At 36.0% G+C, this 15,277-nt stretch overlaps 2 protein-coding genes across 3 annotated transcripts in view; one reads left to right on the top strand and one right to left on the bottom strand.

Annotated features, from left to right (window-relative positions):
* Positions 1-15,277, bottom strand: part of LOC136041728 (5-hydroxytryptamine receptor 2A-like) — a 183,883-nt gene that overhangs the window by 98,626 nt on the left and 69,980 nt on the right. For both annotated transcript variants that reach the window (XM_065726472.1, XM_065726473.1), the window contains exons 3-4: positions 13,981-14,212; positions 9,322-9,424 (exon numbers count right to left, since the gene is read on the bottom strand). In XM_065726472.1, the coding sequence (XP_065582544.1) occupies positions 9,322-9,424; positions 13,981-14,212 (335 nt within the window). The remainder of the gene's footprint in view (positions 1-9,321; positions 9,425-13,980; positions 14,213-15,277) is intronic.
* LOC136041729 (uncharacterized) overlaps positions 1-15,277 on the top strand; it is a 118,205-nt gene that overhangs the window by 23,764 nt on the left and 79,164 nt on the right. The gene's annotated exons all lie outside the window — the stretch shown is intronic.

Here is a 15,277-nt window from a genome sequence, read left to right on the forward strand (position 1 = left end):
TACACTTCCCAAAAACCGTTACAATATGTAAACACTGGTCAAAGTTTGTAACTTGCAGCCCCTCCCATGGGGACTGTGGGGGAGTAAGTTGTCCAAAGACGTAGTTATTAGGTTTTTCGGCTATGCTGAATAAAATGGCTATCTCAGAATGTTGATCCGGTGACCTTGGGAAAAAATGAGCGTGGGAGGGGGCCTAGGTGCCCTCCAGTTTTTTTGGTCACTTAAAAAGGGCACTAGACCTTTTAATTTCCGTTAGAATGAGCCCTCTCGTGACATTCTAGAACCACTGGGTTGTTACAATCACCCCTGGAAGAGAAAACAAGAGCTAAAAGCTCATAAGGCACTTGTGACGAGGCAAGAAGAGCAAAGAGCCAAGAGCTCATATGATATGAGCTCTAACAAAATTCTAAGAATCAATAGATTGATTTAAAAGGAAAATCAGGAGGCTTAATGCCGGTCAGGATTTAAATAAGAGCTCCGAGTCACGATGCCCTTCTAAATATCAAAATTCATTAAGATCCGATCACCCACTCGTAAGTTATAAATACCTAATTTTTTCTAATTTTTCCTCTCCCTTTAGCCCTCCAGATGATCGAATCAGGGAAAACGACTTTATCAAGTCAATTTGTCCAGCTCCCTGACACGCCTACCAATTTTCATCGTCCTAGCATGTCCGGAAGCACCAAACTCACCAAATCATCGAACCCCTTCCCCCAACTCCCCCAAAGAGAGCGAATCCAGTACGGTTACGTCAATCACGTATCAAGGACATTTGCTTATTCTATCCACCAAGCTTCATCCCGATTCTTCCACTCCAAGTGTTTTCCAAGATTTCCCCCTCAAACTCCCCACAATGTCAAAAGAGCTGGTCGGGATTTGAAATAAGAGCTCTGAGACATGAATTCCTTCTAAATATCAAATTTCATTAAGATCCAATCACCTATTCGTGAGATAAAATACCCCAAATTTCACGTTTTCCAAGAATTCCGGTTTACCCCTCCAACTCCCCCCAATGTCACAGGATCTGGTCAGAATTTAAAATTAGAGCTTTAAAGCACAAAATCCTTCTAAATCAGGTTTTATTAAGATCTGGTCACCCTTTCGTAAGTTACAAATACCTCAATTTTCAAAATTACCCCCCCCCCAACTCCACCAAATAGAGCAGATCCGGTCCGGTTATGTCAGTCACGTATCATAGATAGGTTTTTATTCTTCCCATCCAGTTTCATCCTGATCTCTCCGCTTTAAGTATTTTCTAAGATTTCCGGTCCCCCCAACTGCCCCCCCCCAATGACACTAGATCCGGTTGAGATTTCAAATAAGAGATCTGAGTTACGAGGTCCTTCTAAATATGAAGTTTCATGAAGATCCGATCACTCCTTCGTAAGTTAAAAATACGTAATTTGTTCTAATTTTTCAGAATTAACCCCCCCCCCCCCAATAGAGCGGATCCGTTCCAATTATGTAAATCACGTATCTAAGACTTCTGCTTATTTTTCCCTCCAAGTTTCATCCCGATCCCTCCAATCTAAGCGTTTTCCATGATTTTAGGCTCCCCCACCCCAAACTCCCCCCAATGTCATCAGATCCGGTCGGGATTTAAAATAAGAGCTTTGAGACGGGATATCCTTCTAAATATCAAATTTCATTGAGATCCGATCACCCGTTCGTAAGTTAAAAATACCTAATTTTTTTCTAATTTTTCAGAATTACCCCCCCCCCCAACTACCCCAAAGAGAGCGGATCCCTTCCGGTTATGTCAATCAATTTCCCCTCCCAGCTCCCCCCATGTCACCAGATTCGGTCGGGATTTAAAATAACAGCTCTGAGACTCGATATCCTTCCAAACATCTAATTTAATTGAGATCTGATCAACCGTTCGTAAGTTAAAAATATTTTAATTTGTCTATTTTTTCCGAATTAACGGGCCACCCACTCCCCCCCAATCGTAAAATTGGGAAAATGACTATTTCTAATTTAATCTGGTCCGGTCCCTGATACGCCTGCCAAATTTTAGCGTCCTAGGTTACCTGGAAGTGCCTAAAGTAGCAAAACCGGAACCGACAGACAGGCCGACAGACCGACAGAATCTGTGATTGCTATATGTCACTTGGTTAATACCAAGTGCCATAAAAAACCAAAAAACAAAAAAAAAAAACAAATTAACACGCATCCGTGATCTGTAGTGTTGCAAAAAATACAAAATTCCACATTTTTATAGATAGGACCTTGAAACTTCTACTGTAGAATTCTCTGATATGCTGAATCTGATGGTGTGATTTTCGTTAAGATTACATCACTTTTCAGGGGTGTTTACCCCTATTTTCTAAAATAAGACGAATTTTCTTAGGCTCGTAACTTTTGATGGGTAAGTCCAAACTTGATGAAACTTATATATTTGAAATCAGCATTAAATGCAATTCTTTTGATACAACTATCGTTATAAAAATTCCATTTTTTGGGGTTTCAGTTACTATTGAGCCGGGTCACTCCTTACTACAGTTCCTTACCATAAACTGTTTGAAATATTCGAAAAGCCTATTGTTGTTGATCCTACAACCGAACATAAATATACAGAAAGTAGAGAAAACAAAGTAAATGTATCTCAACAATTAAATTATAATTTCATTGTAAAAGATGTGTAATCTTGGATTCTTTCAAGTGATGCAAATGTGAAAATAACACGATTTGATGGAGCAAATATACGATATAATGATAAAGCTACTTTAACAAATAATTTATTTATTTGTTCAGAAATGCTGAATATATTGTCAATACAAAATGTATTGAAAGCATTGATTATGCAGGTATAACGACTACTGTTAAAAATTTATTAGAATTTTCAGATCACTATAGTCAAAGTGCAGCTACGAATACGTTTTGGGTATGAAGATAAGGCCCGATATCTTGATTCCTTTAAGGCAGAAAACTAATTTGAAAGGACTTTAACGCCTATTGCAAAAACTGGTAGAACAATTACAGCAAAAGGAAATAGTGGTCTATTTAAAAGAGTGAATAAAACAAAAGAAAGTCACGTGGTTAGGATGTATTTACCATGATCATGTGGATTTTGTCAAGAGATCATGTTTTTAGAGGCGTTACGCATCAAATTATATTAAAAAGAAACGATTTTTCGATTATGATTATAAAAAATGAAGCTCAAAATTTTTAAATAGGTGTAATGCATTTATCATGGATGTTACCAGTATTATATCCCAGTCACCCATAGCGACTCAATTAGAAGTGCGGAAGAATTAAAACCTGGATAAGGAAAGGGCGACTTATTTGAATAAAGATGGGAAATGTTTAATACCTATAGAGGTGATAATAAAATGGATAAAGATTAACTTGAATGCTGTAATACAACAAAAAACTGTTGTTGTGGTACAGAAATCTGAAAAAGATAACCATTATACGCAAAACAGTTATAGTATTTGACCAAATGAGCAGAATTGAAGTGAGAGTAAATGGATATAAATATCCACAAGAAGCTTTTAAATGTGATTTCAGTTATGATAATGAAAGTTATTCTAACGCTTATCTATAATTCTTACAGTTAGAATATAAACATAAAAAGGTTGATAGGGGAATAGTTATAAGTTACAATGATTTTGAAACAGTATATCTTTTATTTTATTTTGGTGTTTCTCAAAATGAATCGAGCATTTATCAAAGTGGATCCAACTGCTGATATAGAAATCAAACTCTTATTAGATCAATTACATGCTAATCCATACAAAATTTAATGCGTTATATTTTCAGAATGAAGAGCAATTATGGAAGTGATTAATAGTAAATTATATCTTAAGATATAAATCATTTATGACTTTCAAATTTGTTTATTAAAATAATTTACTAATTAACGGAGGAGCTTTTAAGCGAAATGAAAATGGAAAATAAATATAATAGTACTAATGGCAAAGAAGATTTAGACATTGGAATGGAATATATATTTAAAGCAATGAAATTTGTTACAACTAAATATTGAAGTAAAATCGTTATCATCATTGATTTTAAAGGTGAAATGGTTGATCTATTTGCTTTGAAGCGTTTTAATTCTAAGGCAGCTGATCTTGAAAAGAAATTACAAAAATAGAATAAGGTATGATTTTAAAGGTTATTGAAAGAAAAGGGAAAGATAATAACAATTATTCATATTGATATCGAACTATCAACTAAATTTTAAATCATATTAAACTATTATATTTTATCAGCAGCATAGGAAGAATGAAATATAATTAAAATCCTATTTCACAAATTCTTACTTCACAATACCTGTTTGATCTTAAAGCTCATGACGGGAAGTTTTAAAAATATTGGAAATTTTCATTTAAAATGGAGTAAATTGATGGGCTGATCTAGGTGGGGCCTGGAACCCGTGTTCACATTGTGAAAAAGTATAAAAATGAGACCAAACTTTGATTGCCAAGGACCTTTTTTTGCTTTTGAAAGTCAGGATTGAAAATGTTGAAAATGTTCAATATTTGATGTTAAAATGGTGTACAATTAACCCAAAATGATGTAAATTGTATTGACAAGATAGGTGAGGCAGAATCGGCAATTACTATATTACTTTCCTGCTGGGAGAGGAGAAATGTTACCTCTGCAGTCAACGCAAAATTGGAAGTATTAGCCCATAATTTCATTTAATATATTTATGGTTCTACACCGCTTTCATTTTCTTGTTTTATCTTAATTCTAGGAGTTTCGAATGTGATGCCTTATTTTGAGGCATGATTTTGAGCTAAAAAGACTAATTTTAATCAAATAATTGAAAATCCTGTTAAACTGTGCGATACATTTAGCGCAATATAAAAAAGGCTAAAAATTAACATATGAAGGATAAAACTTATAAAAGTGGTTTGCTTATACTACTTTGACTTTAGAAAAGAGGATAGCCGGGAAGGCTAAAATGTAGCTAAGAACTATAGATCACTGCCTTATGATAGTGTGCGAATCGTATCATAACTAAGAATAACTGTGACAAATTGAAGGCCTAAAGGCAGGATAACTGTAGCGCTTTTAACCCCCTAACTGTGACCCCTGTCATCCGTTTTTAGGTACTTTTTTAAAAGGAAAAGACGAACTTATATGACTAATAACTCTGGTCGGTCCCATGGGAGAAACTTGTGACTGCTATCAAGAAACTCAAAGTTTGCCTGATGGCTTTTGACCCGACGATAATCATAGCTCTATTTGTGGAGTCAGTGTAAGAAATTTTTTTTATTTATTTTAAAATTCAACTGGTCGCCACGACATTAGTTATAGCCGCAGTTTTTCTTTACAAGGTTACTTCAGTAGCTCCATAGTAACTGTCCTGCTACTACTACTTACTTACATACTTGCTTGTAGCCTACTTGGGTCAGGACAATGACTGTGAGCTTTCCCTGGAATCCACAAGAGCTGATCAACGGTTGAGCTCCATCTTTGGTGGTCTGGAGTCCATTCCTACGTAATATCGAGCCAGTTCTTGTCCCACAGTCGGCCAAAGCGGTTAAAGTAAGCTTTGACGCAGGTAAGCCACGTTTTGCGTTGTCCCCTTTGGGGAAACATTTCATCCAGCTGCGGAGAGGCTGGCAGTGAAGGCCTTTTTGATCAGCGCTTCCGGTGGTTGGTCTTAGATGTACCCTTACCGGCACATAAGGTTTTGATAACTGACTCGATATCAAGGCGCTGGGAGCATGTTCAAAGGATATCGTCATTGGTCATTCTGTCAGTTAGTATGGCACTGAGGATTCTCCAAAGGCAAGAATGGTCAAAGACTTTTCAGATCATATACCTTGGATGCTCTCAGCGTCAAAGACGCACTTCCAAAAAAGAGAACTGATCTGAAGAGGGCCTTGTAGATACTGATCTTTGTTTGAAGCTTGATTTGGCTCTTACAGCATAGACAAGAGTTGATCTGGAAAAACACTTTCGCTGCGGATGCCATCCGAGTGCGAACTTCGTTCGAGCTGCTTCCGTTGCCGTCAATCATAGATCCGAGGTGCTTGAATTCTTCCACCACCTCAATTTCATCTTGTTGGAGATAGATAGACTGTATTGGATTTGGCATATTGGACATTAAGATTTTCGTTTTGGGAATACTGATTTTGAGACCCATGGATTGGGTGGTGACTACAACCTTGGAAAGTATTTCTTAGGCTTCTGTGACGTTTCCAGACAGAAGACTGATGTCGCTTGCATAATATAGATCGCCCAGATTGAAATCGGGGCCAACTTGCACACCATCAAAGCCCGGGTTGAAAAGCACGGGTAAGAGAACGCATTCCTGTCTTACACCACGCCCCACGTTGAACATCGAGGAGAGCTTTCCATTAGCCTGGATTTGGTTTTGTGTATTATCGTAATATGCTTTCATCAGTCTTACCAGCTTGTCCTGATCTCAGTTATAGCCACCCAGATACCCCCTCTTAGGACTGAGAATGCCAATGAAGTCAATAGACACCGCATTCGCGAGCTGCTTGTGTTATGCTCCTAATGGTGTCATGCTGAGCGTAAACAGCAATCAACACAACCCATTTCCGGTCAGAAATCAGCTTGGTTGGGTCCGGTTCTTGTGTTGCAGTGGGAAATAAACCGGCAGAAGAGGACTATAGCAAATTTTTTGCTGCAATACACATTATTGAAAGTCCTCTGTAATTTTTACATACTGCTATTACTACTACTACTGCTACTACTACTCATACAACTACTACTACTGTTGCTACTACTGCTGCTACTACTACTTATATTACTACTACTACTACTGCTGCTACTATTGCTACTACCACGGCAGCTTCTGCTATTTCTATTATTACTACTACTAACTTAACACTGCCTAGATTCTGACACCCTGGAAAACACTCCGGAGGCTGACAAACTGGTGATTAGAATCTGTTCTATGACTATTAAATTAAGTGTTTCTATTTGCCAATATATTGGATTCAAATTAGTTACAAAACAACAGATGACAGTCGCAACTATTACCAATTTGGTCAAAGAAACGAAGTAATCAAAAATAAATTAAATGTTAATTGCTAAACTGAGCTTATTAGGAGTTTAGGAATATTTCAGACAGCTTAGTTGAGGAAGTTACAGCACATAATCCTAGGGATGTATGTAGGGGGAAGAGGCTTAGATATTGTCTACACATGGATCCCATGTTTTCCGGATTTTTGGGCACTTCTTATTCAAATTATCCAGAAATTGCTTTCTTATTTTTGCCCGCAATCAAAAAGAATTCCCGTGTACGTGCCTGTATATTCTGCAAAATTAATAAAGGCTTAAGAAATACATAGAGTGCACATATTTAAAAACCAGTGAGACTGCAGGTGGAAATGGCAAACATGTCTTAAAAGCAAAACAAACGAGAAAAGGTTTCCGAACGATGGTTGACCATGTTTCAACAGAGATATAGAGGGAGAGTCGGTAGAAAAAACCTGGTGACTAAAATTTCAACAGGAGACTCTTTAACTGAATAGTTTTTGACGAGTTCTTTCAGACAGGTACGCAGGAAAAGTAGCTTGGGATCCAGGTATCCTTGAAATACCAAATTTACAATAATTTATTGATAACTCTTATTCAAACTGTCAAATAAAAAAGTTAAAAACGTAAAGAATACAGCAATGGACTTTGCAATCCCTACCGTTGGCGCTGATCTCTGTTTCTTGGCCATTTCAGCCAGGAAGTACAATGCGGGGCTGGGGACCAACCATCCTGTGCTTTCACAAACCCTTCCTGTTTACCTTCCCCAGATGTCTCAAAGTACTTATTTAGAGCTGGGTTGACTCTGCTGAGCTTTTAAACAGTCACACCAAATACCCCCGTCCCAAACTAAATAATTGGGTACACAAGGATTCGAACCCTCGCCCTCTTAGATAAAGGATCTTAAATCCAGAGCCCCAATCCACTTGGCTAGAAAACTGTCAAATAGCTTTCTATTATTGTGTTCTTTCCCCTAAAAAATCCTAAGTACGTTCTTGGGCTATTTGTCTCTCCAGAAATTAGGATGCTTGTGAGTTTCTTAGGGATATGTATTGCAGATGCAAGTGAATGAAATTAAAGTACACTTTATCAGCATGGAATTATGGGAAAGCAATATTTTTTTTTCTTTGGTATTTTCTGTAAATATTTACCTATTTTTTCAAAGTAGGTTTGAGTGGTGATTCTTATGAAACAAAAAAAGCAATGTAAAACCGTGCGTTTGTATAATACGCTTAAGAATTTTGATAGTGCAAGTTTAAATGTTTCTGTGTGATCCCTGTTTCATTTTCACGAAAAAAGTCATTTTTCTGGGATGAAAAAGTTTTTTGTTTTACTTATTTTTTTCTTCAGTTTATCCTATTTCAAAGTGAGTTAGTTTTTAGACACCCACCATATTATTGCGCTATTTTGAGGCTATACTAGAATAAATTCTGTTTGAAGCATGTACTAGTTTAGAAACCATTCTAGTAACAATTAGAAGAAGATCTTTAAGTTTATTCGCAGCTGCTGATATTCAAGCATCAATTCTTCTTTTCAGCAATAGTTTGACTTGTTCTTTGTCGTTTCATCTTCAGGCTACTTGAAAATTTTAAATAGCCTATGAATTGATGTCGGCTATCATTAGTGTGTTCACTTTGTTGATGTCTGAATTGATGCCTGAATATCCATAGCTGCATGTTAACTGAAAGACCTTCTACTATTTGTGTTTATCTATCACACTGGTCTATGGAAGTTTATCTATCACACTGGTCTATGAAAGTGGGCCCATTCCAGGTTCGATAAAAAGCTACTAAAAACTATCTTTTTTCCAGCTGATGTTGTAATCAGCGAAGGAAAACAATTTGAACTTACTTTCATAATAGATTTTACTAAATATAGCTAAGAGGCATGTTTAATAAAGTGAATCTGCATCGTTATCATCATCTAAATACTCTCAGGCTGAAAAATTGGAAAAAATATTATATATATAATTATTGTATATATATATATATATATATATATATATATATATATATATATATATATATATATATATATATATATATATATATATATATATATATATATAATATATATATGTATAAATAGTATTCGATTATAAGCAATCGGAAAATTAGTGAAAGAGAGATTGATAAAATTAAAAAATAAAATATAACTGGAGATTGATAAAACGAGATTAATTGATAAAATCAATCTTATAAAGATCAAGCCCTTATAAACCGAATGAGCCATTTGTTACTGAGCAACCGTTCTCCGTGGATGTCAACTTCGAGTAACTTCTGTAGCTGCTATAAAGTTATTACAGTTTACAACCTGTAATTTACCCAGTATCTTTCGAGAAATAAAGTGTCTTACCTTGGTAAATTTAATAGCACAAATGCAGTTGAGATTAGCAAAAGCATTTTGGTTATGCTGTATTGAGTCCTTGTGGATAAGATGTTTCTATGATGTTTTTTACCTAAAAGGAGTAATTTATTATTATATTTAAATTAATATTTATTCTCATTATTGTAAATAGTTTAATCAAGCTCTTAAAGGACAATGATCGAAAAGTTCAAATAATTAGTGAGATCATCGTCATCATGGAGGCAGGGGCAGATCCAGGAATTTTTTAGCGGGAGGGGGGGGGGCAAAATATTTTACTCCGATAAACTTGCGAACAAAGAAATACCAGTAATTTAAAGGGAACCTCAAAGATTATACGCTGTAGGAAGGTTGTGGAAATGGTCGTAAATTTAATCTAAAACCTGCTGAGGGTTAAAGTTCTAATAAATCTGTTGAAAATAAAATGATGTGAAAACATTAATACAAAAAACAGTAAGTTATAGAAACCACCCCGCCATAAAAAAAATGAAAAGCTGTTCACCCTCTACGAAAAATATGATATTTAATATGGCAACATGATATTATCCCCAAATCCACCACTAAGTTAGGGGGAGGGGGCACGCCCCCCACCTGGATCCACCACTGCATGGAGGATATAATTCTTACAAGAATCGATTAAAAAATAAGCGAAAATTCTGCAACATGTTATGTTATATCAATAATGCTATGAATATAGGACAAGTAAATTGAAGTGATTACTGCTATGTACGAGAATAATATTTCTGGGGTTAAGGTAGGAAATGAGGTTAGCAGCTGGTCTTGCATTATATCAGGAGTTAGGAGTTAAGCAGGGTTGTATTTTTTCCACCTTTATATGGATCATTTTGATGGACTTTGTCTAAGGAGCACAGAAAAGGCAATGGGAGACCACGAAATTAAACGGAGAGGAAAAGCTCTACTGAACTTAGATTATGCTGCATGATTTAAGCATCCTAGATGAAAGTGTAAGCAAAATAAAAGGCCTTTTAGAGGTTTTGCGAGTTCAGGGTGCTAGAATAGGTTTGAAAATTAATGTTAAGAAGACCAAGTCACTAAGGCTAGGAATAAGTGAAGATGAAAATGTGACATTGGCTGACGAAAAGATTGATCAGGTGGGCAGCTTACCTTACCTTGGTAGTATTATTAGTAAAGACGGTGGGAGCATTGAAGACGTCAAAAGTAGAACAGGTAAGACTAAGAGTGTTTTTTTCACAGTTAAACAAATCTTGGAAAAATGATAAGATGTCTTCAAACCAAGGTTGAAATTTTTTGAAGTTCCAGTGATGACAGTGGTCAAATATGGCTCTGAAGCATGGGCGCTCCGAAAAGCGGATGGAGATTTGCTAAACGTTTTCTGGAGAAATTGGCTAAGGATTGTTCTGGATACCCAGCTGACTGACTATGTTTCCAACAGTAGGCTGTATGAAAATGTGGTTCAATCCCGCTTTCTAGGGCTACAGTAAAAGAAAGGTTGAAATAGCTAGGGTAGGTTCTGCGGTTTAAGGATGACAGATTGCCGAAGATTGTCCTTTTCAGCCAACCGTCAAGGGCTAAACGGAACGCAGGTTGTCTTCGTCTGGGGTGGCAGGATGTCATAAAGAAAGATTTAAGGGAATTAGGAACTTCCTGAGAGGGTGTAAAAAGGGAAGCTTTGAATAGTTTGGGACGGAGGAAGAGCGTGCGTAGCTGTGTTGGCCTCAGGCGGCTTGGTGCTGCAGTGAGTTGTTAGTAGCACTAGTAGTATTAAAAAATATTGAGTGCATTCATGTTCCTAAAAGGCATATCTAAAATATTTTAGGAACAGCTAAGGATATTAAACTGAAACTTTCAGGAAATGCTGAGGAGGATGTTGGACCAATTAAAAAATGCTATATGCAAGATACTATATACTATATCTATGTATCTTGTCAGAAAGGTGTATCCGCAATACCTCAGGAACGACTCATGATATTAAGTCAGACCTTGTGTCAAAAGAGGTCATCTGCAATATCTCAGGGACACCTAATGGTATTAAGTTGAAATTGTTAGGGAATGTTGAGGAGGATGTTGAGCTAAATTGAAAGTCACTAAGTGCATCAAGCCGTCAAAAAGTCAGTTTTTTTTAGCTGAAGGCATTTTTTTTGGATCAGAAGGAGCTTATCAAGGGCATCAAATGTTTGAACAAAGTGTGGTTATACTGATTCTTATTGTGAAATCTCTTTTTTCATTTTGATTTGCTTAGAATTTCAGGCCATTAAAACAGCTCATTTCAAGTCTCAGAGCAAAGAGAATCTCAATATGAAACATATCTAGTTGCATTGATTCTTGACGTCCTATTTCTATCTTAGTTTTTTTTTTTATTGAAATCTAATTATTAAAACAGACCAGCAGTTAACACAAATGTAACACAATAAGACCAATATTCGTCTTAATTCAAGTTTGTATAAAGATGGGGATGAGGATGGCTTCAGCAATATAGAACATGAATTATGCGAACTCTCTATCCGTTTGTTTGAGTAAATTTCTATCCTAAAACTATTATTAAAATATGTGAAAAAATTTTGTCCAAAATATAGATAACTTGCCAAAATGTAAATTCTCAAGCAGAAAACTGAAAAAATTCCAATAATTAAAAAAAACTTTCCAAAAGAGAAATTTTTTAGAGTAGAGTAACGGGCTGCAATAAATCAAAGACAAACAGGAATGAAGTCAGATAATAACTCAAACTTAAAACGAATAAAAATCACTATCAAATAAGACATGAAATGAACAAAAATCGCAACGAATAGTTTGGCCAAACTTAAATCGAACAGGAATTCCCACAAATATGACTGGGGCTAACGCCTCCTAAGCCTTAAAAAGGCCAGAGGGTCATTTGCGCTTTACTGAAAACAAAACATATTTCTAAAAAAACATATAAACGTTTTATCTTTTATAATGTTAATAAATCCCAATTTGCCAAGGATTCCAGAAATGAGTACTATTATTTATTAAACTCTCAGTTTACCTTCACTAGTTCTTTTCAGTAATCTATGCTATTATGATGATTTTCCATATTTTTTGTTGTTGTTGAGGTTTGGGAAATAAAAACCTCACTCTTCAAATACTGATATTTTTCTATGGAGTGCTACTGACATTCAAGCCATTTAGATATTTGAGAGGGAAGAGAGGGAATAGGTAGCTCCATCTCAATTTGTAATCCCAATTATCCCTGTAATTTATGTTTTTTTTTTTTTCATATTGTTGTTGATATTGCGAAAAACGAAAACAAAATAGATGGAACAAAACTTGTTTTCAGCGAAACAAAATAACGTAGTGGCCTTTAGATGGGTTAGCGGGCATTAGTCCCGCTCTTATTTGGGCTAATTTTGTTTATATTAAGGACGAATTGCTTATTAATTTCTATCTTTGTTTGTTTCGGATCGCATTTTACAGATTGATAGTAATTTCTATTGGTTTTTACTTTGAATTATTACTTGGCTTTATTTCTGCTCCTGTTCACTTTGATGTAGGTCTTTACTTTACTTTGAAAAACATCGTTCTTGGAAAAAGTATTTTTTAATTAATCCTAAAGGGAATAGTCTCTAAGAGCTTCCTGTAATGTCTAGTCTCAGAAAAATTAAAATGCACATCAAAGAGCAGTCATTTTGATGCATAATAATGGTCTTACAAAGTCAGTATTATTGAAATAGGGTCTTCACTTAATATGCGAGGTGACTTCACGACTCTTTTTGCAAATTAGTTAAAGGAGTGGAGCACTTTTCTAAATTTAAATAAAGTACAGGAGACAAAAAACGAAGAAAATAATGTAAAATATAGTTTCTTGGAAGACCGGGCGGGTAACTCAGAGATGGTTCACATGATTCTATCTGGGTGGAATACGTACACTTGTGAATGAGGGAGAGCTGTACTCAGGAGGAGTGGGTTATTGGGTTCGGTTTCCTCCTGGAATATTTCTGGTGGTCAAAATACAGACAAAAAGTCTTTTTCTATGAAAAACAATAAAAAGAAACTATTTCCCCAACATATTTAAATTGGTCTTCAAAATGCGAGCAAAAACCTTATTCGTGAACAAAAATTCTGATTGTAACACGCAGCCCCACCCACGAAAAATATTCTGGTTATGGCCTTGATATGAAGGCAGGTTACAGAGGGGCAATCTGTAGCGTGCACTCCTCACCCCATTTTATTTTCGACAATTTTCTACAATGTCTGCTTACACATCCGATTGCTTGGGACCGGAATTACACATCATTGTTTGAAAAACCACTGACACATAAATATGACCAATGATGGGGACGAAAAATGCAGAAATAGGCCAATTCTCTTAAAACAACATTGAACTATGGGAATAACCGTTAAATTAAATGATTTTAAAGGGAAGGCAAAAACACCCCTTATCCTACATCCAAGTGGGATCACCTTGTAAATTCTTGTTGTAACTTCAATTGAAAGATAAATTTCCTTAAGATCCAAACAATTTTAATTGTCCATCAGGTAACAAATTATTAGCACTTTTTTTACATGAAATCCATTTCTCTGTTAAGGAGTAATTTCACTTTTGTCATGAGCTAGATGTAATAGGTCGGATTTTTCTAGTTTCTACTAAGTTGCAACCCTACCCCAACTTATCATTCAACAAATAAAAAGAAAAAAACAGACAAAATGTACCTTGATGACTATCTAAGAGTTGATCTCTTGTTTCGTTCGCTAGCTGGTCACCGTTTATCTCGTGGCCATTAACTGCTTGGCCGTTGAAAGCTGTCGTCTGCATGGTCCCCTGATTGCACTGACATTGGCTGTTGCTTCTTATTGCGCTTGAGTGTTGCAAAGAATGTGGATCTGGCTCAGACCCTTGGCCACTATCTACTTCCCAATTATCGCTAGCCCTTTTTACTTTTAGCTAAAAATTTAAAAACGTAGATTTTAGTATAACATTACCAACTTTTTAAAAATACAAGCAATTAATTGAAATAAAACACAAATCATTTAAATCTTTATGATCTTTAACTTTATGTTTTATTTTTGTTGTGACAATGACCCCGTTTATCACAATAGTTTTGTCTGTGACACCGCCCTCTCCGTGTATATTAAGGTGACGGAAATATGTAGCGAAGGAGTTTTTACGTTAAGTTGGGATAATTTATAGAAGTATGTGAAGTGGTGACATAGGCAATTGAAAATTGATTAGAACCTGGAGATAAGATTGAATATTGGGCTGGTACGGGGTTGAATACAGGTCCATATTTTTGCCTGACTATGAAGATAATAATCAGTTATTTAATTTTTCAAATTTGTGGATAAACCCGTCCTTTCTTGACGCAGCTTCCCCAGTGCACAGTTTGCTGATATGGCCATCTCCTTTAGCTGCCAGATGATGCACCAGTACGGGCCGTGTGTGACTTCGCATCCACTCAACACGGACGGAGACGTCCCAGTGGACACCCCACTGCTAGGTGGAAAGGTAAAGACAACGAACTACATGTCAAAGCCCACATCCCATTTGAAGAGGCCGCGAGCCTGGCAAGCGATGGGTCAACCTAAAGACGCTTAGTATCATTGTTCTCTGTGCCGTCTTAGCAAGTGCCGTAACAATACAGTCAAAAAACAGTTAGACTTGGAACAAATTGCAACAAAAATGATTGTAATGCCGTCCGATAGAGAAAAATGGGCTTATTAATATATTCAAAGTCGATATCGCTATCCTGAATTGGTCAAATATGCTCTTAAAGTACATAAGCTGGGGCAAAAATGTAAAAATTTTATTTTGTGATAATACATAGAGCGGGATGTATTTTATGGGTTCTTCAGGTAGTAGAAAATGAAAAATGAGGTAAAAAGGGTCCATCACCAGTATCACGGAGATTTTTTTTGCAAACTCCCCCTTAGAGTTCTAAGTGAGAGTACTTAAATCCAAAATCAAGGAAATATTCTATTTTAGTCAGCAAGGAGTTCTTTGTAGGTTTTT

This window comes from Artemia franciscana, unplaced genomic scaffold (genome assembly GCF_032884065.1).
Source record: "Artemia franciscana unplaced genomic scaffold, ASM3288406v1 PGA_scaffold_34, whole genome shotgun sequence".
NCBI classification, from domain to species: Eukaryota; Metazoa; Arthropoda; class Branchiopoda; order Anostraca; family Artemiidae; genus Artemia; species Artemia franciscana.